This window comes from Microplitis demolitor, chromosome 6 (genome assembly GCF_026212275.2).
Source record: "Microplitis demolitor isolate Queensland-Clemson2020A chromosome 6, iyMicDemo2.1a, whole genome shotgun sequence".
Classification (NCBI taxonomy): Eukaryota; Metazoa; Arthropoda; class Insecta; order Hymenoptera; family Braconidae; genus Microplitis; species Microplitis demolitor.
The window spans coordinates 1,712,002-1,736,708 of record NC_068550.1 but is presented as its reverse complement, the minus strand read 5'-3'; the positions used below and the strand labels follow the sequence as shown (position 1 = coordinate 1,736,708).

Here is a 24,707-nt window from a genome sequence, read left to right as displayed (position 1 = left end):
AGCTGAACATTTACTAAACTTACTTGGCTCACCTGTTCCATGTCTTGTCGCTTTGATGAATTTAAAGAGAATGGCAGACTAAAGCTCGCTGCAATGTCCGAGGTAAACAATTTCGTATTGTAGGGATATCGTGATATCTATACCCGGTAATTGCTCTGCAATTTAAAACTTTATTCTTTATACAAATAAAATTTATACAAACTTTTCACCAACACACAGCTTTTATTTTTGCTATACCCAGAAACAAATCGCGCATGACAGTTTATTTTGTAGTTTTATTTACAACAAGTAAAGCCCTCTTCACTCTGTACAATCTCTCAATAGTATACTTTATTTACCCTAAAATGTTGCAGACTATTTGTCGTCCGCAGATAATTGCCATCGAAATTTTGACATTGTGCAATAAATGAAATTTGTGATTTTTTTAAATCTTCGAAGAACTAAAAGTGCGCCAAATTTTTTAAATATTTTTTTGACATAAATGAAAAACAATAAATTGTAATTTTTTTTTTTTTACTCTAAATATTTATTTTAATTTCAACAAATACATAACATTATTAATGCATTGAATTACAACATTTTCATTAAATTCATTCCTCTAGGAGCAAAAAATTTCTTAATACTGACAAATATCCGACGGCAGTCCGAGTGACCTGGAATAAAGTTTGAACGAACAGTAAACAAAACAAAATAATAGTGATTATTAATAATGCGGTTGAAAATACTTACGTCTGTTATTGTACCGTAGCCAAAAGTCAAAAATTTACCAGCAGTTAGCGCCAAAGGTTTTTGGGATCGGGCAATGCAATAATATACGTCACTGATACAATCCGGTGGCATATCGTACCAACCGCAAGTCCAAAACGCTTCGCAAACTTTATTACTCTGAATTTTTCATAAGTTTTATTATTGAAAAAAAATATTTTTGAAAACCGAATAATACTTTACTTTACCTCAGCAATTAAATTTTCGCTGAGAATACAAAAAATTGATATCACCATATACATTGTCATTATATAAACGATAAAAGGCATTATATTTGTTCTTGGTCCGACTGTAAGTGTCTGAAATTTTTTTTTTTTTTTTTTTTTTTATAAAATAATGAAAATAAAAAAAATTTAGTGAAATCCAAAAGTGCGCATCTCAAAATAAAATGCAAAATTTGATTACACTCGTAATTAGTGACTCGCGAGTCCATTTTGAAAGAAACATTGTAGGCCTCTCTAAACCTAATTTTGATCTCGATCAATTAAAAAAAATTTTTCATCAATAGTCGAAATTCCATTAATTTTTTAAAATTTCTAATAGACCTAATTTATATTCCGGCATTCAAACGATTTGATAAAAAATTTCTGCTGAAAATTTATTGAAATTTTCAGTTTCATGCCCAATTTCCAATTGAAATTTCTTTGCAATGGAGTTTTTTAAAAACTAATATACCCCTTCGCAATTGAAGTATGCGATAAATAAATATCACTTACCAATAGTATTTGGTATCCAATAATACATAAAAGTATCGTCCCATTCAATAGATATACTAATAAATTAACACCATAAGAAATCTTAACATCTTCTCCCATTCTATAATAAATAAATATAAATATCTATAAATAAATCATATTTATTAACAACATCGTTATTATTTAATTATTCATAATCAACCTCAAAAGTCTAATATGTTCATCAATAATCAACTTCAATTCTCTTTTATACGAATCAGGATAATCTTTCAATGTCTTTATTCTTTCAGCTAAAACAGCCAGCCGACCGCTAATATGGAATGAAAGTGCTATCAAAAAACAATTAGCACTAGCGGTACCAAAACCATTGATCGGTACAAATGGACCATGCGAAAGATATGTAAGTGCATAAGTTTTAATGCTATTTATTTCGTAAAAAACATAAAAGTGAAACGGCAAACTGAACTTCAACGTTACATTATTTAGTGTCTCATTATCAGCTATCACTAAAAAGATAAAAATAATGTTAACAATTTATCAAATATTTATTATTTATAAATAAATATATACCTCGTATCGCTGTATGCGATGTTATCGGCCGCAAATACCAAGAAGTTTCAGTCATTGCAGCAAAAGCTATGACGAATTTGGCAAAAAATTTACCTTCTTTGGTATATTGCACAAAAATATCTATTTCTTTCGAGTTTCTAAATGCACTGACACTTGAATCCTTCAAACATTCTCGTATCGCATTGCCAAGCTTGTAATTGTGTACCCTCAGCATTAATGTGCGCACATAAATAATCGTAAAGGACAAATTTTCCGTAAGGTTGTCGAGTACTTTTTCAAAATTTGGCAAACAAAAAAAAAGATCAACATACTCCAGTAGCATTACGGCGGTAAAATATGCGAATGTCACATTAAATAGATAGAAATTTGGTGCCAATGGCCAAACACCAATCCATTTAGACATCCATTTGCCCCAATAAAATGCTCTAACGCTACTTTCCAAATCTCGTTCATCCTAAAAATAGTTTGGTCTCTTCTATATATATTTTTTTACTAATCTATTAAAATTAATACTCAATATATTTTAGAAAACCTTACGCGACTTCGTTCTTCTTCCATGTCTTGTTAGTCAGATATATTTTATAAGAATGATAGAGCAGAGCTCGCAACATTGTCCGAAGTAAACAATATTTACATTGTAGGTGCATAATTTTTTATTGAATGCTATACCCTACCCTATAATTTGTCTCAGCGAAGTTTTTTGTTCAATTTTTTTTTAATTCGCGTGATGGTTATTATTTTATCGATGTAGTTGCTTAAAAAAACCCACTTTTTTTAAATTTATATTTATATTTACTTTTCTTTCGTTATACATTGTAGCTTTTTTTATATATTCGTATGCAGAAAAACGTTGCAAGCTTCGTCACGCGATGGATACATTTTTTTTTCGGGACACAGAAACGAATATCAGGAAAGTGCATTGCTCATGCGCAATATTTTATAAAATAGACGCAAGTTTCAGTAAAGCTTAGATTGTTGGAGAGTGACGACGGGTTTCTTACAAATTTTGATACATCAAATGTTTATACAAAAGTGCCCGGGTCAAAAAAATAACTTGAATTTGACTTTTTTGTCTTGAAATTAAGTCAAGTAAACCAAAACCAAGTCAAATTTGTTTTTTGACTAGGGTGGCGACATATTTCAAAAATTTTTGAGTGCAATTTGAGATTTTTTAATTTTTATTGGATAAATAATTTTTTTTAAATATTTCAAATCGAAAATTTGTCAAAAACATCACAAATAATAATTTTTTTTTCAATAATAAGTTTGTTAAATTTATAATCAGTCGATGTTAGAAATTTTTTTTAAATTTTTAACTTCGAACATCCCGTTGGCTATTTTGTGATTTGAGAAAATTTTGGTCAACAAAAAACTGTTATTATTTTTTATTTTTAATAAACATTTTTTTTATTTTTACAATTTTATCTATTAAGCTTACGTTCATATAATTCTTAAGTATCAATACCCACATAATAACATATACGAATAATTAAATTTTAACTACTATTTGTTGGGATAAATTTAACTAAGTTCAAACATTATTGATCCATTAAAAATTTTTTCAATATAGATAAGTATCCCATAGCCGTCTTTGTTATCTGAAAAAAAAAAGTGTATAATTGATGTAAAAACACCAAAAAATTAAATCATTTGATAGTAATACTAAAAAAAAATTCATTAAAAAATTTTTTCCTTACTAAATATTCAGGAAAATTTGAATAAATTGAGACAGTTCTTTTTTTTAATTAAGGATTGATTTTCAACAAGGTGTTTATCTGAGTATGGATTCATCAATACACTATTTGACTCTATTTTCATTCATTGTCATAATTATCAAGTTATAATTATCATTATCAATCTAATATATGACTATATCCACAAACACTCATATGTATGGCACGCCGTTTTACTATTTAATGGTAACAAATAAATTATAATACTATCTAATTGTCATAAAAAAATTGAAATAATTTTTATCGAGGCATAATTGAAATGCGACACATTAATTTTATGATCAAGCATAATTTTTATTAAAAATAATTATTATCTCCTGACATAATAATAATCTGGTGATTTATAATTATGTTCTGACATAAATATTTTTGATTATTAAAAGTTATGTTGCCACATAATAAAAATTAATTACATTATCATTATATTTACAAATAATTTTAATCAGGATTTATTATTATGTACTGATATAATTATAATGAGTTCTATAAAAATTATGGTCTTCATACTAATAATATGTTGAATTCAAGCTATATTATCCTATAAAAATAAATGGGAAATTTTTAGTTATTAGAGCTAATACTACCATCATAATATATTAATTTTTTAGATATTCAGGTATTCTGAATTAAAATTATGTACATAATAAAAATGCAATAATTATATTTATATGCTATCATAATATTTATATATCTAATTATTGTTATATAGTACAATAATTTTTATTAGTTATTTTTATGCCATTGGCAAATTTTTAGTCGGAATTAAATTTATGTGGGAAAATAATAAAAATTCGTCCGTGACAATAAAAATTATGTTAGTACATAATAAAAATTTTTTTATTTTAATTATAACTGTACATAATATTATTCTGAATTGGAATTATGAGCCACAACATAAATGTTTTTCATGAATTTTTTTTTATATGAACGCATAATAAAATTAATCCATTTCATTTATGTAGAGAAAAAAAAATTAATGGTCGAGTTATTATTATGTACTAGGATAATTTTAATTATTTCTATTGTTGAAAAAGTTAATGAATCGAATAGATATTATGTATACACATAATTATAATACAATGTTTTATTATTATGTAACAAGATAATAAAAATGATTTTTATTATTTCATGGCATAATAATAAATAATCAAATTTATTGCTGGACATAATGATAATTTGGAGTATTTTGTATCTCCTACTATGTATTTTGATTTAATTTTATGTCGGGACATAAAGAAATATAATTTTTATTATGTCTTCATATAAAAAAAAGTGTAATTTTAATATTTTTTCAAATTTTGAAAATAGAATTATTTTTTTTTTAGTTCAATAATTTGTTACTATTAAATAGTAAAACGACGTGGCATACATATAAATAAAATGATTTATATTATGTATTTTTTTTTTGGAAATTAAATAAATTAATTAACTAAAATATTTCTCAGTACAGAAAAATATCCCATAGCAGTTGTCGTTACCTGTCAACAAATATTTAAAAACAAAGGCAATTTAGTAAAAACCATCAGTGTTTTAGAACTAGGGCAAAGAAATAATAAATATATGTAGTCAAAAATAAGAACGTACATCCGTTAATGTGCTGTAACTAAAGGTAGAAAATTTACCAGCCTTTAGAAATATCGGTTTTTGCGCCCTTGCCAAACAATAAATAATATCTTTTACAGTATTCGGTGGCAGATTGTACCAATTACAATTGTAAAATGCTTGGCAAACATTATCACTCTGAATAAATAGATAAAGAAATATGTAACTAGTAATTTATTTTTAAAAATAATTTTTTTACCTCGCTAGCAAGATTTTCGCTATTCATACAAATAACAAACAATATGAGATAAACAGTAGATATAAGTACAATAAACTGCATAATATCTGAATTTAAACCCGACATAAAATTCTGTAAATGACAGTGTTAATAATATTATTAATAGTAATAATGATAGTAAATTAAAAATATAGTTACAAGTAATATTTCATATCCCAAAATACATAATAATAAATTGGTTAATAAAAAATATACTAGCAGTGGTGCAGAAAATACATCGGCAATGTCATTTCCCAGTCTGTCAAAAAATAATTCAAAATATTTTAGACTATGCAGAGAGAGGGCTCCAATTTTGAGCATATAAAAAATTTTTTGGAGGTTTTTTAAATCAGTTACTATGTTCCAATCGGTTATATATAAAGATTACAGGAAATTTGATGGCCGTCGAGCCTTTTCGATTGCCACCGTAAACATCCAAATCGAATGATTAGTCAAAAGTTCTAAAGAGTTGACTTACGTACATACAAACAGACACTCGGACATTATTTGAAAATAGTCAAATAGCTTTCTAGGACCTCAAAACGTCAACCCGATGAAAACTCGATTTTCGAAAATCGAAGTGAAAGCAATAACCCCAAATTTTTTGAAAATCTTCAATTTTCTTAGCAGGAAGTTGAAAAATAACTCGGAAGAGTAAAAAATTTTTGCTGGTTTAAAAATTAAGAAAAATGGTGAAAGCAGTTACACCAAAATTTTTCATAGGCTAAAACAGTTCGAGCTCCTTCTGCATATTCACTATATATTTCAATTTCCACAATGAAAACAAATTATATTAAAGTCTTACTTCAATACTTTAATATGTTCAGTAATAATTTCAACAAATTGATCTCGTGGCTTAATAATGTTCTTTTGTAATTCATCAATTCTTATAGCCAAGACAGCCAGTCTGCCACTTACATGGAAAACAAGAATTATTAAAAATATATTAAGACTCATGATACCCAAAGCATTGATAACCGTAAATAGACTCAGTGAGACATAAGTGATCACGTAATTTTTAAAAGAATTTATATCATAGAAAACGTAAATATGATATGGTAGAATATAAGTTGTCATTTCATTGTCAATAGCCAGAGCATTGGCAGAATTATCTATTAACCCAAATAAATATTTTTGTAATGACACAAATAATATTAACACTTAGATTAATAATTTTTTACTTGATGTAGTTGATGTAGTTAATGGTTGAATAAACCACAGAAATTCTGACATTGCAATTGAAATAATAATATACTTGGTAAATACTTTAGTATTATTAGCATATATCATGAATACTTTAACTTCTTTTATGTTTTTGAACGCACTTGCACTATTGTAATCCATCAAAACTTGTTCAAATACTTGGATGAATTTTTTGATATTCACCCGTATTAAAAATGTATACATATAAACAATTGTGAATGCAATATTTTCCGATAGATTTTCCATAACAGCTTTAAGGTCGTAAATATTTACAAAGAGGTCAATGTATTTAAAAATCATAACAATTGTAAAGTAAAAAAAACCTATATTAAAAATATAATTATTTAGGGCGAGAGGCCAGACACCGATTCCCACAGATATCCATCTTGCCCAATCGAACACTTTGACACCCTCATTCAGTAGCTCTTTCATCTATAATTTATTTGACAATTTATTATTATTTTTCTACAAAAAATTACTCGGTAATATGACACAATATCAGCAAGACTTACACGCTTCTCTTCTTCCATGTGTTGTTGGTTTAAGAGAGTTCAATTGAATGAGGGGTCTTTGCTCGTGACAATCTCCGAGGTAAACATTTTTATTGTTGTATGCATGTCTCGAGTACTATACCTTTAATTACTGTAGACAAGTTTGTCACCTGCGTTGGGTGCAACTTCACCGCAAGTCTCATTTTTGTTTTTTTTTTTTACAACTATTATGTCTCAGATATTTTTATCGATAGAAGGACAGTTGTCTACGGTTCTGAATATATTTTATTTCGCGAGAACCAAGGGCAATTATCTTAAATCCATCCCTTGTGTTAGCAGTATACTGTTGTTTTATTTTGTTTTTTATTGTAAAATATTTATGATTCTAAAATAATACTAAACCGAGAGATGTTTTTTGTCATAGTGAGGAAATAAATAAAATTACTTTTGTTGACATAGCAACGTGTTGTAGGCGGGACATTTGATCACCCATGCGCAAAGTTACAATCCTACAAGACTTGCTAATACTTCAGTCTCAAGTCAATTGCGAGAATGAAAACATCTAGTTAATTCATCGGTATACTTACAAAAAGTTGTCTTATAAAAAATGCCGGTCAAATTAATCTTAAGTGTGTGCATATTCAATCAGCCAAAAAATAGATTTCATCTGTAAAAAAGTGCGCCAAGTATGCATCTATCGTAGTTAAAATTCTTTGAAATAAAAAAAACTACCAAGTATCTTAGTGACAAATGAAAATGTTGATAAACTTTTTTTTACCAGCATTTCATTACTGAATTGCCAATTTCATCTGGATTGTTCTTCATTCTCTTACACCGTTCGATGCATACTTGGCGCGAGACGCGACTGTGTATCGTGATAAAATCATATGGACTTTCTTTTACTTTTCTACATGTTATCAGATATTTTCAATTTAATTTATTTCAATTACATACTATCTATTAACAATTCGCTGTACATTTTATCGAACAACTATATTCTTACAACAAATTAATGATGAACTAAAAAGTTTTTCAGCACTGAAAAATATCCAAATGCAGTTTTTGTTATCTGTAAATTCATATAAAAAGTAAAATTAAATTAATAAATGCAAAGAGCACTCGCAGAATTAAAATACAGTAAAAACAATTAATTGTAAAATTTTATGCAATAGCATGCTTTTTACCGATTCCGTGTAATTTTTTTATATCACTAAAATATATTTTATTGGTAATCAATTAATTACTACAATTATTTTATATAGTTAACAAATATATGATACATTGATATATTGATGGACGGATTTATTCAGCAATTAAAAAATTTCGAAGCACTGAAAGATAACTCAATGCAGTTTTAGTGACCTATTAAATTTAAAAAAAATTAATTTTTGTTCTATTTTTATAATGAGAATATTTTTAAAAATCAGAGAATTGTTTCAAAAATTCTTACGTCGGTCAAAGTAACGATGCTGAATGTTGAAAATTTACCAGCTTGCAGAGCCAACGGCCTTTGCGATCGTAGAATACAATAAATAATATCTTTGACACAATCTTGCGGCATATTGTACCACTCACAATTCCAATATGCTTCACAAACTTTGTTGCTCTGTTTACATTCAAGTGTACAGAAAAAATTAAATTTACTCAAAATAAAAAAAAAGGCCGTAATTTTACAGAGAATGGGACTCCGACACGTGTGATGGCAGCAGTCGCCTATGGCTCATGATACCAACACTCGTTACCGCAATCGCATTCTCACTCACTAGTGTAATAATTACCTCAGCAGTTAAATGCTCACTTATAATACAAAAATTAGAAATCATAAAATAAGTTGCTCCTATATAAACAAAATATTGCAACAAGTCCGAATTAGGACCCGTCATATAATTCTAATAAGTTTAATAATTAATTAATTACCTCCATTTTAAATAAATATAAATGAAATCACTTGAATTACTTACTATCAAAATCTGATAGCCAATAATGCATATCAATAAATTACCATTCACTAGATACACCAACAATCCCGTGCTATAAACGTCTTTAACTTCATCTCCCATTCTTTAATAAGTATTTATAATTAATATTCAATTAAAAAAAAATGATTTTTTTCAATCCAACATAATATAATTACTTTAGTAATCGACTGTGCTCAGCAATTATTTCTCTAAGTTCTTTCCTACAGTCGTATTGGTTATTTTTGAGTGCATCGATCCTCATTGTCAATACAGACAATTTTCCGCTGATATAGAATACTAGTAAAACTAAAATACAATCAACTGCCGAATGTCCGATTCCACTGACATAAACCATCGGCATAAATGATAAATAAGTCAATATATAACGTTTTAAACTATTAACTTCATAAAATATATATACATTATAAGGCAAAATAAATTGAGGTAACGTTTTATTCTCATTAATTATTGAGTTATCAGCTACAAATAGTCAATATATTTATTATTGAAATTGAAAAAAAATTTTTTAATCAGTCGAACTTCGAAATGTAACCAAAATTGAAACTTTTTCATATTAATCGAAAAATTTCGATCAAACAAAATTTCAGCTATTGAAATCTGTTTTTTTTTTTTATTCGAAAGTTCGATAAAAGTTTGAAGTTGTTATGAATTTCGCAGTGCGACTAATTTTTTTTTTTTTTTTTCACACGGGTAATTTAAATAATATATATAGTATAAATTTACTCACATGACGAGGGTGTCGTTAAAGGTTTCAAAAACCAAGAAATTTCAGTCGACATAATAAAAATAAATAATCCTTTTATCAAAAATTTACCCTTGTTGACAAATTCCATGAATACGTTGATTTCATAAGAATTTTTAAAAGCACTTATACGATAATCTTTCATTGCCTGCATTATCATTTTACCAATTCTATAATTATGCACACGAAGCATTAGAATACGCGCATACATATGCGTTGACGCCAAGTTCTCCGTGAAATTATCAATCAGTTTATCAATGTCATAAACGGAATTATAAAGATCTATTAATTCTAATACCATAAGAACTGAAAAATATAATATACATATATTAAACAAATAATAATTTGGAGCCACTGGCCACAACCCAATGCACCGAGACATTCTCTTAGCCCAATAAAACGCCTTAACACCCTCGTCCAATTCTTTTTGATCCTGCAAAACATTCTACTGTTACTTTCGTTCAAATCAATAAAAACTATCAGCTTATCACCTGCACTTACATTTTCCATGTCTTCTTCGTTTGATGTTTTTAATATAAATGCTGAAGAAAGCTCGGAGCGATGTTCGAAGTAAACTATATTTTTTTATAAATTGATCGTGGCTATAGCATCTATTACTTTGATTGCCGTAAAATTAAAGATAATCATCATTATGTGCAATTTTTATAAAACTTTAAATTTTAAAACCAATTATCCCTTCATATTTTTTACTGCACTAAGACTAGTGTAGACTCTGTTACTTTTGAATTTATATATTTGTTTCGTATTACCTGACCATGTACATCCATTACGTATATATTTTACTGCTATTGTTATACTTACATTTTTAAGTATCTCAGTTGGTCACTTATTCTTTTTGATATCTTTTACCTACGGTATTCTTTTATTGAACTCATTGATTTAAATATTACTTACTACATTCACGAAGTCTTAAAATATTGAAATCGATATATATAGACAGAAAGTATTTACTTTTATTTTTTTAAAAAAGTGGATTACATATAAAATTAGTTCACTCAAATTGATACCCTGTAACCGTGTAAAAAAATCCGTTCCCAAAAAATTCAAAAAGTGTTCAAAGTCGAGTCTCTAAATTTGAGACAGATTAAAACTTCAATTTGAAATTTTTAGAATTTTAATAATAAAAAATTCAGTTGATTTATAATTCTGAGTGAAATGACAACGCTTTTGAAACATAACTCTCAAAACGTTATTAATTACCAAAAATTTTAAAAAGCTTGCATTCAGGATAATCCATTTATTCAGCAATTAAAAAATTTCGAAGAACTGAAAGATAACTCAATGCGGTTTTAGTGACCTATCAAAATTTTTGAAAAATTATTTTTAGTTTTGTTGTTACGATAAAGTAATATTTTCAAAAATTTAAGGACTTATTTCAAAACGCTTACGTCTGTTAAAGTAACGCTGCTGAATGTCGAAAATTTACCAGCTTGCAGAGCCAACGGCCTTTGCGATCGTAGAATACAATAAATAATATCTTTGACACAATCTTGCGGCATATTGTACCACTCACAATTCCAATATGCTTCGCAAACTTTGTTGCTCTGTTTACATTCAAGTGTACAGAAAAAATTAAATTTACTCAAAATAAAAGAAAATACGTAATTTTACAGAGAATGGGACTCCGACACGTGTGATGGCAGCAGTCGCCTATGGCTCATGATACCAACACTCGTTACCGCAATCGCATTCTCACTCACTAGTGTAATAATTACCTCAGCAGTTAAATGCTCGCTAATAATACAAAAAATAGAAATCATAAAATAAGTTGCACCTATATAAACAAAATATTGCAACAAATCCGAGTTAGGGCCCGTCATATAATTCTAATAAATTTAATAATTAATTAATTACCTCCAATTTAAATAAACATAAATGAAATCACTTGAATTACTTACTATCAAAATCTGATAGCCAATAATGCATATCAATAAATTACCATTCACTAGATACACCAACAATCCCGTGCTATAAACGTCTTTAACTTCATCTCCCATTCTTTAATAAGTATTTATAATTAATATTCAATTAAAAAAAAATGATTTTTTTCAATCCAACATAACATAATTACTTTAGTAATCGACTGTGCTCAGCGATTATTTCTCTAAGTTCTTTCCTACAGTCGTAGTGGTTATTTTTCAGTGCATTGATCCTCGTTGTCAATACAGACAGCTTTCCGCTGATATAGAATACTAGTAAAACTAAAATACAATCAACCGCCGAATGTCCGATCCCAGTGACATAAACCATCGGCATTAATGATAAATAAGTTAATATATAACGTTTCAAACTATTAACTTCATAAAATAGGGAAACATGAAAAGGCAAAATAAATTGCGGTAATGTTTTATTATTATTGATCATTAAATCATCAGCTATAAAAAAAATAAATATATAAATAAATAATAATAATAATAATAAATATAAATATTAATTTACTCACATGATGAGGGTGTAGTTAAAGGTTTCAAAAACCAAGAAATTTCAGTTGACATAATAAAAATAATTAATCCTTTTATTAAAAATTTACCTTTGTTGATAAATTTCATAAAAACTTTAATTTCATCTGAATTTTTAAAAGCATTTGTATTATATTCTTTCATTGCCTGCGTTATCATTTCACCAATTTTATAATTATGCACCCGAAGCATTAGAATACGCGTATACATATGCGTTGAGGCCAAGTTTTCCGTAAAATCGTCAATCACTTTATCAAAATCATAAACTGAGTTATAGAGATGTAGTAATTGCAGAGACACAAAAATAGTAAGATAAAATATACATATATTAAACCAATAATAATTTGGAGTCGCTGGCCACAATCCAATGCACCGAGACATTCTCTTAGCCCAATAAAATGCCTTAACACCCTCGTCCAATTCTTTTTGATCCTACAAAACATTTTACTGTAATTTTTATTCAAATCAATAAAAACTATCAACTTGTCACCGGCACTTACGTTTTCCATTTCTTATTCGTCTGATGATTTTAAAGTAAATGCTGAAGAAAGCTCGGGACGATGTTCGAAGTAAACTATATTTTTTTATAAATTGATCGCGGCTATAACATCTATTACTTTGATTGCCGTAAAATTAAAGGCAATCATCATTACAGGCAATTTTAACAAAACTTTGTATTCTAAAACCAATTATCCCTTCATGTTTCTTCTGGTACTGAGACTAGTCTCACTTGTAAATTTAGTTATTTTTAAATTTCAATTCATTTCACATCCTGGATATAAATTTATACCTTAGTAAAAATTTTACTAGTACTCAAAATTTATACTCAGACCAAAAATACTTATTTAAGTGAGCGAACGTTTAATTTTATTTTTCTTATTACAAATTTTGAAATTGACATTTAAAAGTTTTTATAGAAAAGTCCAAATTCTGAGTAAACTAATAGAGATGTGACAAAAATGTATATAAACAAATTAATAGCTAATTAAATTTTCTACAAAAAAGGTCTCATGACATTTTACCGTATATCTAATTATTTCAACGTGATTACAATTTAAAGTAGGAAAATAATTTTAGGATTATTATTGAATTAACTGATCCCGTGTTTATTTCCTCTATAACTTAAAAACTATCAGAGATACGTCAATAAAGTACTTGACCTTTTTTGTAGCAAATTTAATTTCCTACAACTTTTATTTGAAACTTTTTTTTCTAAAATCCATAATTTCGTTACAAATTTTATTTTTTAATTAATTCACTTTCTCCCTCTTGAATTTTTTTATTTTGACGTTTAATTAAAATAAAAAAAGAAAACATTTTTATTTTACAAATACAAATTTAAAAATACCTACTAATTATTTTTATTATCAAATTATTTTATTAATCATTTACACAATAATAGTATTTAAAATAAATTTAAATACTTGGCAATTTTTCATTCCATCCTTTTTTAATTATAAATAAAAAAATATTAGCAATAATTAATTTACATATCTATTATATAAAATACATTGAACCTCTTAATCATAAGAATTATTACCTCTAAACTAAATTATATACAACTATCGTAATTTTAAAAAACAGCCTTCACGTATCTGTTTTTTCAGCGGCCGAACGACCGGCGACGAATCGGAACCCATCTATAGCCGCGATGTCTTCGTGTCGTAACGTCTCTTCATCGTCGTTGTTCATTAAAATATCTTGTACTTGTTCAATTAAATCTTCTTCCTCAAATATTTCTTCATCTTCAATATCAGGATCTAACATATCAATTATGATATGTTCTGGTTCGGAATTATTTTCAACAGCAATTTGTCTTTCGTCAACTTGAGTTTCAAACTCTTTTTCAATATCAACCCCAACGTCTATTTCCTCAACTTCACGTTCATCTTCACCTTCTCTTTGAGCTTCAGCTTCTCTTTGAGCTTCAGCTTCTCTTTGGGCTTCAGTCTCCGCTTCTTCATTTTCTCTTTCAGCTTCAGCCTCAGCCTCAGCTTCATCATCAAGATCCGAAGCTTCTGATTCTTCAGTAACCATCGCAACCCGATTTATCGTCGCGTTCATATGCTCTTGTATCATTTCATCCGTGTAATCATTTATTCTCGAAACATCACGGTGCCGATAGAGCGTTCGGAATGACGGGAGTGGATAGCGTTCTTGTGATCGTAAGTATTCGTAAGCACGTGGACCAACAATGCAGCGAATCTTAGCACTTTTTTTAAGGGTATCTGCAGACCAAGATGTTGTGTTCATTGACGGTGATTGTGACTGCAGTAATTTTATTTGATCGTCATTTAAAAATGTCCGGAGATTCGTTTCAAATGTTTCCATTTTTAATTCCAGTCGTCGATACTAAAAAAAAAAAAAATATTTTATATACACTAGGACCAACACTGGGGCTAGTGATAATTAAATTACTCAAATAAATTACCTTTCTCGTAATACTATCGCGCTCGTTTTCTAAATCTTTAACTTGCTTTTGTAATTCCGTGGCATTCATTATCAGCTGAGAATAATCAATGTCATTATCATGATCATCATCATCTAGAACATGATCCTCATGCAGCTGATCATCATCATTCATAATATAATTATCATCATAATTATTTTGATAACTATCCAACAAAGCCGGGTCAAAATTACCAACGTCATTCGAGTCAGCATCATCAGCATCATTCGACTCTACACTGTCAGCCTGTGAAATGTTATAATGCATGATATCCCTCAGCCTTGACTTGTCATTAACTTCCTTATTATTGTCACCATCATCAACCTCCTTCTTAACAAACACCGGAGTTATTTCATACTTCGGCTGTTTTTTAAATCCCGCGTTCACCAGTTTACGTTTCCTCATCCCATTCTCCTCATCGCAGTAATTCGCGTACTCTGGATCAAAAGCATCCTCGTGCTCGTCCAACGAACCAAACCCACCAGAATTATCAACTTTAAAAGCAACCACTTTATTATCAACATCCAGACAAATTTTCTTCATTCCCACACCAAAAGTTGATGACGGCATCGAATTGTCATCGATAGTTTCCATCTCATTGCTCGAGGGCGGCGATAATCCTTCCTCAAAGTGTTCCACTACCTGGTTCTCCACCAAATTATCCATCTGCGTTTTGCAAGAAGCCGCAATTATTTTAATACCATGCGGTGTTGCGATTTGCATTTTATTTCTCTGTATTCGTATCAATCTGACAGTTGATTTTATTTTAGCAACCGGCATTTCATCGACGTCGCCGTACTCGTACTCATATCCGTTGTCATCATTGTCGTTATTTAATTCCTCCAACTCAATTTCATTGTCCTGATTGTCATTGTGATAAATAATCGAATCATCTGTCACTGTAAGATCATTTATCAGTGACAAGGTACTATTATGTTTATATTCTTGATCGTACCACTGCTCGACAGCATCACAAACACGTGGAGGATTTTTAGTGAATATCGTTGGTATTGCCGTTGGTTTTAATATCGTGCGTACATTTGGCCCGTATTCAACAAACTGATCCGGTTCAAAGTGTCCCTTATTTTTTTAAAAAATAATCAATAAATTTATTAATTAATTGACAATTAATTTAAATAATTAAATGCTAATATTATTGTTTACTTACTTCGCACAGTGATATTGAATTACCAGTTGTGGGAAGCGGTTCCGATAATAAATAATCACATTGTTTTAACCATGCAGCTCTTTTAGCAACTTTTTTAACTGATGGTAATAAAAAAAATCGGTATTTCTGTCGAACTGAATTATTACAATTTTTTAATGAACATGAACGCACCATAATTAGATTTTAATTATTATTTGGCAGGTGAAAAAAAAATTACACTTTTGGAGCTAAAAAAATTAAATTGATACAGTAAATATATATGTATATAAATAAATAAATAAATAAGAATAAATAAACTTACCAGTTAATGAAAATAAAAATTAATAATTTTAAACATAACCAACAAAACCAACATGGCGATTAAATAAAATAAGTGAGGATTTAAGTGTAAATATTGTTGATAATAATTGTTGATATATTAATAATATATGTAATAATGAATTAAAAAATATAAATAAACGTAAATATATTGAATAAATTGTTTATAAATATAGAATTCGACACAAGTGCCTCTTTATTGTAATAAAATAGAGACCCAGCTTCACTTGCTCACTTTTTTTTTATTTTTTTTCTTATGATCCTGAAGTTAGCAGACAATCGATAATTTTCGAAATTTATTCCAACAAATCGATTACAAGAAAAAAAAACTAAAAACATGCACATGTAGGAGATTTAAAAAACTACAAGTGCAATTTTTCCAAAAAATTTTTTTTCTATAATTTATTATTTAAAAAAAAAAATATTAGACGTCGGCTAACTTCAGTGTCATTTTTTTTCTGCGCTCTGAACTCAGAAACTTAATTTATTTGAATCTGATAGTGATAGAGAACTAAGACCGACCTGAAGTTGTCTGCTTTACATTTGCACAATAGATATACATATATATATAATATACCTTTATACAAATATATATAGATATAGTAGGTATTAATTATATATATTTTATATCGCGGAGTCAGATGACCTGAAAAAGTGAGCGGTCAGTCAGAATCTAAGACACGTTGACAAAATTTTTAACTCATATTTACTATCGATCAGTATATATTTATATATTTATATTTATATTGCCAACTGATTGTTTGATAAGAATATTTATGAAAAATAATCTAGTAATTGAGATTTAATTCTATTTACATATTTAAAAGTTAATGTCAAGATGACGGAGTGAAGGTAATTACTTCAGGTTAAATTTATCTCATTTAATTAGCAATTAATCAACTAATTTATTTTTTATTGACAGGTCGAGATAAATTTAAATAAATTTTTCAAATTAGTTGATCTAATTTATTATTGAAGATGAGGATGATGCATTTGAGGAGAAATGCCCGATTTATTACTTGTGTCCTGGTCGCACTGATGATGCTCTATGCTATTTATTCAGTGATGAATGATGACTTTAGTAAAAGTATTAATGTAAGTAATTTATCCCCTAATTAGTAGATTATTTAAATAATAAATTAATTAGAGCGTAGAGAAAAATTTCTAGTCCGGGTTTCTCATTCTGAAGAGTTTTAAAAATTTAAATTTATATTTAGGTACCAGTATTAGTAGAAGGACCCGGGAATTTTGAACCCCAGAACAAAAAAGTTCTCAGTGGTCCTGGAGAAGGGGGTAAAGCGCACGTGCTACGAGATGATCAGCAGAATGACGTACAGCAATCAGAGTCCGATTACGGTATGAACATGGTGTGTTCTGATGAAATATCTCTGGATCGTTCTATCCCTGACTTGAGACCCGAAGAATGTAAGCACTGGGATTACCCTAAAAAACTTCCAACGACGAGTGTAATTATTGTCTTCCATAATGAGGGATGGTCAGTGCTGATGCGCACAGTACACAGCGTTTTAAACCGGACTCCGCCTCAATTCCTCGAGGAAATTCTCCTGGTGGACGATTACTCGGACAAAGAAAATTTGAAAGCCGAGTTGGAGGCTTACATTGATCAGTGGAGTGACAAAGTTCGTTTGCTGCGCAATGAAGAGCGTCAGGGACTGATACGCACGAGATCACGTGGTGCGCGGGAAGCCCGCGGTGAAGTTATCGTGTTCCTAGATGCCCATTGCGAAGTAAACGTCAACTGGCTCCCGCCTCTGCTGGCGCCCATCGCCGCAGACTGGTCCGTGATGACGGTTCCCATAATTGATGGCATTGATCACAAGACATTTGAGTACCGGTCCGTTTACCAGGAAGGTCATTTGTACAGAGGTATCTTCGAATGGGGAATGCTGTACAAAGAAAATGAATTACCTCGACACGAAGCAAAGCGCAGAGAGTATGCGAGCATGCCCTACAGATCTCCGACTCACGCAGGTGGACTGTTTGCTATCAATCGTAAATACTTTCTGTCACTTGGTGGCTACGACGAGGGACTTCTGGTCTGGGGTGGAGAGAACTTTGAATTGTCTTTTAAAATATGGCAATGTGGTGGCAGCATTCTCTGGGTACCTTGCTCTCATGTCGGTCACGTTTACCGCGGGTTCATGCCCTACACATTTGGAAAATTAGCTGATAAAAAGAAGGGGCCTTTGATTACAATTAACTACAAACGAGTTATTGAAACCTGGTTCGATGAAAAGTATAAAGAATTTTTCTACACCCGCGAACCACTCGCCAGACTCCTCGACCACGGAGACATCACGGAGCAGCTTAAATTCAAAGAGAGAAAGAAGTGTAAAAGCTTCCAGTGGTACATGGACAACATCGCCTATGATGTTCTAGATAAATTCCCCGAACTGCCGCCTAATATTCACTGGGGTGAGCTGAGAAGTGTCGCGACTTCCGCTTGCCTGGACACTATGGGCCACAGCCCGCCGAGTCTCATGGCGACTTCCCACTGCCACGGGTTCGGAAATAACCAACTGATCAGACTCAATGCTCAAGGACAAATGGGCGTCGGCGAGCGGTGCGTCGAAGCTGATAATCAGGGAATCAAGTTGTCATTCTGCAGACTGGGCACCGTCGACGGCCCCTGGCAATATGACGAGAAGACTAAGACTCTATTGCACAAAGTTCACAAAAAATGTATCGCTTTGCATCCCCAGACTAATCATCTTTCCCTCATGCCTTGCGAAGCTGACAATAATTATAACCAATGGACATTCCATCAGATTCACCCGCGCTGGTGATTTATTTAAAACAATTTTTATTGTTATCCAGCCGTACAATCAGTACTTAAGACATTATTTTGTTACACTAGTCCATATGATGTTTATACTTTTAATTTAAAATTAATAGTATATCGGTTGTGTTATATTTATACTTTTAAAATATAATTTTATTTAAACCTGAGTTTACTCCGGCACTCAAAGTTCCAGAGTCAAAAAAATTACTCCGCATACGGATTTTTTTTCAGCGTAATTTCGGAGTGATGTAGATTTTGTTTTAATCCGCATCCACTCCTAGAGTTTAATTTCACTCCAGGGGATAAAATAAATAAAAAAAATTTCTCCTTGAATTTACTCCGGATTTAATCCGCATATTTTTTACAGTCTAATAATATTAATAATGATAATGATAATGAGATTAATGGACTAGTGTCGCAAAATATATTTCATGTAAAAAATAAAATACCCACATTAATCATAAATTTTTTTAAACTCCATACTAAAGACTGTCTATCAATAAACTCAAATTACTCCTTCCCTTCGCATTTTTAAAATAATTTTGTATACGAAGTTAAGGCATTTTTACCCTCCCCACATTTTTTTAAAAAAAAGTCTTCTGACCCAAACTGTCATAAAAATTTTTTATCAAAAAATTTGAATTATTTTTAACTAATTAATTAAATTTTATTACAACTGACAGTTCGAGGTCATTGGATTTACTTTAAAAACTTGGAGGGGGTGCGTTTGAAAATGTCCTTAAAAAGTGAACTTATACAATAATAATATTATAGATGTATTGTAAGATAATTTTAAAAATCAAAACTGTTGTAAAATTATTTTTAATAAATTTATTGGAACGATTGTTAAATTTACTGACTGATATTTTACTAAAAGTATAAACTCGAACAAAATAAAATTATAATTACTTTCTTTAATAAAACAAATACTTTTTTATTTAATTATCTTATACAATTTTTATTTTTACTGTAGAAAATTATGTGCTGGTAAGCGTGTGATTAAAATGCGAGCTTATTGTAAATAAATGAATTTTTCTTCAATTACGATTTAAAATTACCCAGTAAAAATTTTTAATGCTGTAGAAATTAATTCCCCCATAGAGAGGGAACTCTATTATTTTATTCCAAATTAAAAAATCTGAATTTAATTATAGCTTTCAATTAATAGCTACTGGAATATTACTGGCTAATTTTAAAATTCAAAATAAAAAATAAATTACTGCATTGTGTTGATAATATCATCAATCTTAAGTATACTGCGCACAGTTTCCGATGCGAGAGTAATGCAACTGGTGGAAACTAGAAGCGGCTGGACGACATTTTCCTCCAAAATATTTGTGATCGTTCCCTTACGAACGTTGATACCAGCAGTGATCTCACCCAGAGCATGGCGATTACGCAGCTCAGTGACGGTAGCGATCGGATTGAGCCCGGCATTCTCAGCGAGAGTAGACGGAATTATTTCTAGAGCGTCAGCGAAGGCTTTGATGCAGTAGGCGTCGACTCCCCCAAGTGTTTGAGCGTAAGCTGATAATTTCAAAGCCAATTCGATCTCGGGCGCGCCGCCTCCGGCGATCAGAGCTTTTTCTTTTACCAAACAGCGGATGACGCAAAGCGCGTCGTGGAGTGACCTCGCGGCTTCTTCGAGCACGAGTTTGTTGCTACCACGGACTACAACAGTGACAGTGCGTCCGGGGTTCTGGATTCCGGTGATCTTGACGAACTTGGAGCTGCCTGTCTGAACTTCCTCGCAGAGTTCCGCGTTGACGAGATTCTCGGCAGTGAAGTGGTCCAAGGAAGCGATCGGACGGCATCCCAGAGTCTTGCAAACGAATGAAATGTCCTCGCGCTCGACGTCTTTGATTACCATCACCTTTATTTTGTCCAGGAAGTGAATGGCCAAGTCGCTGATGGCGTCACGTAAAATTGATTTCTGAACTAACAGGACATTGCAACCTGATTTTTTGATCTGCTTTACGATATTGAGGATGTAGGTACGTTCCTCCTTCAAGATCCGGTCCATCGCTGAGTAATCAGAGACAATGACGCTGTGGTCCATGTCAGTTTTTGGCGGGGAAATGCAGAATTGGATCAACCCGATCTTGGCTTTCTCGATACGCTTGGGTCCATTGACGTTGCATGACTTTTGTGTGAACACCAATCCTTCAATCAGTTCAGTGTCTTCGACAGTACCACCCAACTGCTTGATGACATGGATGTCCTTCAAGTCAGTGGCCTGCTCTTTTCCAGGCTCTGTTATTTTCAGGACCGCGTTCACTGCCAACGGAGCCAACAAACTCGACTGCTGAGACACAACTTTTGAGTTCAGAGAAGTTGCTGCTGCTTTGATCAGAGATTCCTTGTCTGCTAGATCAACTGGAATAGACATAGTGCTGGTGAGAATCTCAACAGCTTTGCTAGCAGCTTTCTGGAACGATTCGCTTATCGATGTTGGATGAATTCCTTTGTTCAACAGACGGTCTACTGATTCTAATAATGATCCGGCAACTACTACGACACTGGTTGTACCGTCTCCAGCTTCTGAGTCTTGTGCTCTTGATAATTCTACCAGCTGTAAATTTATTTTAATTATTTTATCAACAACTACACCTTAGTCTTAAGATTATATTTCAATTTACGGTTTTGGAATGGAAAAATAATTAATTTTTACCATTTTTGCTGCTGGGTGAATAACATTCATCTCTTTTAGAATAGTCGCACCATCATTGGTGATTGTCACCTCGCCATTAGGAGCTTGGATCTGTTTTAAATAGCAAATCAAGTATCAATAGTCAACTTGGGGTAATTTGGTATCTTTCAAAAATATTTAAACTTTTTTTTTATCAACAAATTAAATATCTTTCTATTAAAATAAAAAATTATTCATCTGAATATTATTTTCTTGATACTGAAATTAGCAGACACCAGCATTTATTTTCTTATAAATTCATAAATTAAATACTGGCACACAAATTGTTAGCTTTTTTTTTTCTATTTAAATTTAAATTTTCAAATGCCTGCTACTTTTAGCATCACATTTTTTTAAAAATTAATTTTAATGACAGGGGAAAATTATCCCTGTCTGTAATTAAAATAATAAATAATTTTATATATTTTACCATTTTATCCATACCACGGGGACCTAAACTTGTTCGAATAGCATCGCTGAGAGCTAAAAAAAATTTATTAAATAAATTCAATTGAATATCAATAAAAAATGGAGTTGAGCAAGAAACCGGTAGAGTAACCATATAAGGTAATATTTAAATCGCCATAGATTTATATTTTAAATAAAATAAATGGTATAAAAATATATATAACAATATAATAAATACCTTTAGCAGCTAAAATGTTACTAATACGTATATCAGCAGGTTTGCTTTTATCTTGGAAAGCTTTTTTACGGCTAACAACATTTTTGGCATCATGACCCATTGTCATCTTCATCTTGGATACGATTTTATTCTTTTCTTTAAAACAAAATATCGTTAATTAAATATTATAACTCTATTCTGTAATTAATACTAATTATTTATAAGTTTTTTTCTTATTATTTTACTTCGATATTTAAATGAATGTTTAAAAAATTATTAATAAATAAATCTCACCAACACGAGGCTAGAAACAGTAAATCAGACCTGGGGCAAAAAGTTTCTAGATGGTCTTTATGACGATCATGTGATTAAATTCGTAGCTTACATTTATTTCAAATGGTAACTATTTTTTTTTTCTTTTTTTTCAGTACTTTCTATCTTACCGGTATTAAAAAATGGAGAATATGACGATGGCGCCATCATTCAAAAAATTATTTTAGGTTCGCTGTCTTGTGGTAATGGTTTAGATAAACAACTTTGCAAGTCAATAATAAATTATTCTTGAGTACTGATTAATAATAATGGATGAAGAAACATTAAACAGGTAATTTTAATTCATTAATTTACATTTTTATAATTAATTAGATTTTTTTTACAACAGATATAATTTATTGTTTTCTTGACATTAAATATTTTATATATAAATAAATATCGAAAATTTATGTATGATATATTTATTGTATCATAAATTTATGTACATATGGATCAATGTTATTAAAATTAATTAATAATTAAAATTAATTATTTATGAAGTGATTCAGTTTCTGGATCATTAGAATTTGAAAAATTGAATTGAGTAGTTGTCAATTAAATTTGAATTTGTGCTCCATTAATTTTAAATAAATATTTTAATTCAAACTAATTAATTTAAATACTACGAGATTTTTTTCTAATGATTTTAATTACACGAAAATTGATCCCACGGACTTGATCCAACTGACAACTGGTTCAACTGATCTTCTAAATGAGTAAATGTAGCAGACATGACAACTTTCAAATTTTAAAAAATGCATCTACTGAATTTTGAATTATCTAAACATGTATTTTTTTATTTTATATACATTTTAATTTATTATTTCAAATTTTTAAAAATTGTCAGAAGTCTGCTAACTTTACCATCATTCTTCTAATTCATAATTTTCATCAAGATTTTCATAACTTTAATTACTATCCTCCAAAACCATCTTTATTACTTTCAACCTAATGTCAATGGAATCAGATGTCAGTGGGATCACTTGTATAACATTCTTGGGATCAGTTGACACACCAAAAACTTGTCTTGTCTTTTTAAGACATCTTTATTTTATCTTAAAATTTTCTCTGTCTTGGGTAAATTTTATTTATTTTATAAAAAATTTCTAAGTCACATCTCTGATGAATTAATTAAAACATTTAATGATAATTATTATTATTAATAGACTTGCTGCAGAAGCGCTAATTGAAGAAGCCAAATTAGGAGCAAGAAGAGCAGAAGTTATGGGACCAAGTGGTTGGATAAAACCCAAAGAGACAGTGAACAAAAGATTTTTACACTCGACAATACGTAATGTCATAATATCAAATAAGCACCGTCACAAAGACAGCAAATCCAGTAGCAACGACCGTGACAGTTCCAGATCAAGTAAAAAAAATTAATTAAGTGAAAAATAATTATAGTTAATAAATAAGTGCAGTCTTAATAAGAAACATTTAAACTAGATTTATTTTTTCTATAAAAAAGATGATAACAAATTGTTAATTTCATTAATATATATATACAAAGAAACATATACTCATATATATGTAATTTTTTAATTTCACTTTTAACCAGTCACCAATTATATATATATATAAAAATATTTATATATTTATATGTAAATATATTTATATTTATAACAATTTTATTAAATTTAACTTTTAATTGTTAACAGACTTTATTCCAAAAAATTTTTATATAAAATAATGTATATATCTAAAGTATTTATTTATTTATTTTTTTTTTTTTTTGCATTGATAGGTTGCTCAGATCGAGTCTCATAAAATTTATCGCAATATATTAAAGTAATAAATAAAAAAATTTATAAAAACAAATCAAATAACAAATTTCTTATAGTTATCGAATAATAATTTTAAATAAAT

The 24,707-nt window shown here is 29.8% G+C and overlaps 7 protein-coding genes across 7 annotated transcripts; 2 read left to right on the top strand and 5 right to left on the bottom strand.

Moving 5' to 3' along the window:
- Positions 1-590: 590 nt before the first annotated feature.
- Positions 591-2,588, bottom strand: LOC103575739 (putative odorant receptor 85d). Its single transcript, XM_008555640.1, has 7 exons — positions 2,568-2,588; positions 2,031-2,484; positions 1,663-1,966; positions 1,482-1,581; positions 954-1,064; positions 730-885; positions 591-653 (listed from the first exon to the last, which is right to left on the bottom strand). Exons 1-7 carry the CDS (start codon positions 2,586-2,588, stop codon positions 591-593), a joined length of 1,209 nt encoding a protein of 402 aa, XP_008553862.1.
- Positions 2,589-8,578: 5,990 nt separating this feature from the next.
- LOC106693882 (odorant receptor 85b-like) lies at positions 8,579-10,507 on the bottom strand. Its single transcript, XM_014443336.1, has 7 exons — positions 10,499-10,507; positions 9,983-10,430; positions 9,411-9,714; positions 9,238-9,337; positions 9,055-9,165; positions 8,727-8,882; positions 8,579-8,638 (listed from the first exon to the last, which is right to left on the bottom strand). The coding sequence occupies exons 1-7, from the start codon at positions 10,505-10,507 to the stop codon at positions 8,579-8,581; spliced, it is 1,188 nt and encodes a 395-aa protein (XP_014298822.1).
- Positions 10,508-11,255: 748 nt separating this feature from the next.
- Positions 11,256-12,986, bottom strand: LOC103575783 (uncharacterized). Its single transcript, XM_014443337.1, has 7 exons — positions 12,978-12,986; positions 12,462-12,909; positions 12,090-12,393; positions 11,917-12,016; positions 11,734-11,844; positions 11,407-11,562; positions 11,256-11,315 (listed from the first exon to the last, which is right to left on the bottom strand). Exons 1-7 carry the CDS (start codon positions 12,984-12,986, stop codon positions 11,256-11,258), a joined length of 1,188 nt encoding a protein of 395 aa, XP_014298823.1.
- Positions 12,987-13,424: 438 nt separating this feature from the next.
- On the bottom strand, positions 13,425-16,680 carry LOC103575740 (protein PFC0760c). Its single transcript, XM_008555641.3, has 4 exons — positions 16,396-16,680; positions 16,095-16,321; positions 14,909-16,006; positions 13,425-14,829 (listed from the first exon to the last, which is right to left on the bottom strand). Exons 2-4 carry the CDS (start codon positions 16,266-16,268, stop codon positions 14,065-14,067), a joined length of 2,037 nt encoding a protein of 678 aa, XP_008553863.1. The 5' UTR covers positions 16,269-16,321; positions 16,396-16,680; the 3' UTR covers positions 13,425-14,064.
- Positions 16,681-17,023: 343 nt separating this feature from the next.
- On the top strand, positions 17,024-20,070 carry LOC103575741 (N-acetylgalactosaminyltransferase 7). Its single transcript, XM_008555642.3, has 3 exons — positions 17,024-17,264; positions 17,335-17,507; positions 17,630-20,070. Exons 2-3 carry the CDS (start codon positions 17,391-17,393, stop codon positions 19,217-19,219), a joined length of 1,707 nt encoding a protein of 568 aa, XP_008553864.1. The 5' UTR covers positions 17,024-17,264; positions 17,335-17,390; the 3' UTR covers positions 19,220-20,070.
- Positions 20,071-20,124: 54 nt separating this feature from the next.
- LOC103575742 (T-complex protein 1 subunit delta) lies at positions 20,125-22,908 on the bottom strand. Its single transcript, XM_014443331.2, has 5 exons — positions 22,824-22,908; positions 22,551-22,685; positions 22,335-22,387; positions 21,887-21,976; positions 20,125-21,787 (listed from the first exon to the last, which is right to left on the bottom strand). Exons 2-5 carry the CDS (start codon positions 22,660-22,662, stop codon positions 20,432-20,434), a joined length of 1,611 nt encoding a protein of 536 aa, XP_014298817.1. The 5' UTR covers positions 22,663-22,685; positions 22,824-22,908; the 3' UTR covers positions 20,125-20,431.
- A 139-nt stretch (positions 22,909-23,047) lies between these two features.
- On the top strand, positions 23,048-24,463 carry LOC103575743 (conserved uncharacterized protein). The gene is made up of 2 exons (XM_008555647.2): positions 23,048-23,133; positions 24,008-24,463. Exons 1-2 carry the CDS (start codon positions 23,111-23,113, stop codon positions 24,222-24,224), a joined length of 240 nt encoding a protein of 79 aa, XP_008553869.1. The 5' UTR covers positions 23,048-23,110; the 3' UTR covers positions 24,225-24,463.
- Positions 24,464-24,707: the final 244 nt, after the last annotated feature.

Excerpts from the sequence above, each read along its gene's own strand:
- LOC103575739 (XM_008555640.1), bottom strand. The coding sequence starts at position 2,588 with ATGGAAGAAGAACGAAGTCGC. Across the intron at positions 1,065-1,481 it reads TTGGATACCAAATACTATTG|ACACTTACAGTCGGACCAAG; the intron begins GTAAGTGATATT and ends AAAAAATTTCAG. Across the intron at positions 654-729 it reads GCTACGGTACAATAACAGAC|GTCACTCGGACTGCCGTCGG; the intron begins GTAAGTATTTTC and ends ACTTTATTCCAG.
- LOC106693882 (XM_014443336.1), bottom strand. Across the intron at positions 9,166-9,237 it reads TTGGCTATCAGATTTTGATA|AATTATATGACGGGTCCTAA; the intron begins GTAAGTAATTCA and ends TAAACTTATTAG. Across the intron at positions 8,639-8,726 it reads GCATCGTTACTTTGACCGAC|GTCACTAAAACTGCATTGAG; the intron begins GTAAGAATTTTT and ends TAAATTTAATAG.
- LOC103575783 (XM_014443337.1), bottom strand. Across the intron at positions 12,394-12,461 it reads TTTAACTACACCCTCATCAT|CTGATGATTTAATGATCAAT; the intron begins GTGAGTAAATTA and ends TTTTTTTTATAG. Across the intron at positions 11,563-11,733 it reads GCGAGCATTTAACTGCTGAG|AGCAACAAAGTTTGCGAAGC; the intron begins GTAATTATTACA and ends GAATGTAAACAG.
- LOC103575740 (XM_008555641.3), bottom strand. The coding sequence starts at position 16,268 with ATGGTGCGTTCATGTTCATTAAAAAATTGTAATAATTCAGTTCGACAG. Across the intron at positions 16,007-16,094 it reads ATTCAATATCACTGTGCGAA|GGACACTTTGAACCGGATCA; the intron begins GTAAGTAAACAA and ends TAAAAAAATAAG. Across the intron at positions 14,830-14,908 it reads GCGATAGTATTACGAGAAAG|TATCGACGACTGGAATTAAA; the intron begins GTAATTTATTTG and ends TTTTTTTTTTAG.
- LOC103575741 (XM_008555642.3), top strand. The coding sequence starts at position 17,391 with ATGAGGATGATGCATTTGAGGAGAAATGCCCGATTTATTACTTGTGTC. Across the intron at positions 17,508-17,629 it reads ACTTTAGTAAAAGTATTAAT|GTACCAGTATTAGTAGAAGG; the intron begins GTAAGTAATTTA and ends ATTTATATTTAG.
- LOC103575742 (XM_014443331.2), bottom strand. The coding sequence starts at position 22,662 with ATGAAGATGACAATGGGTCATGATGCCAAAAATGTTGTTAGCCGTAAA. Across the intron at positions 21,977-22,334 it reads CCCGTGGTATGGATAAAATG|ATCCAAGCTCCTAATGGCGA; the intron begins GTAAAATATATA and ends TATTTAAAACAG. Across the intron at positions 21,788-21,886 it reads TTCACCCAGCAGCAAAAATG|CTGGTAGAATTATCAAGAGC; the intron begins GTAAAAATTAAT and ends ATAAATTTACAG.
- LOC103575743 (XM_008555647.2), top strand. The coding sequence starts at position 23,111 with ATGGATGAAGAAACATTAAACAG. Across the intron at positions 23,134-24,007 it reads GATGAAGAAACATTAAACAG|ACTTGCTGCAGAAGCGCTAA; the intron begins GTAATTTTAATT and ends TATTATTAATAG.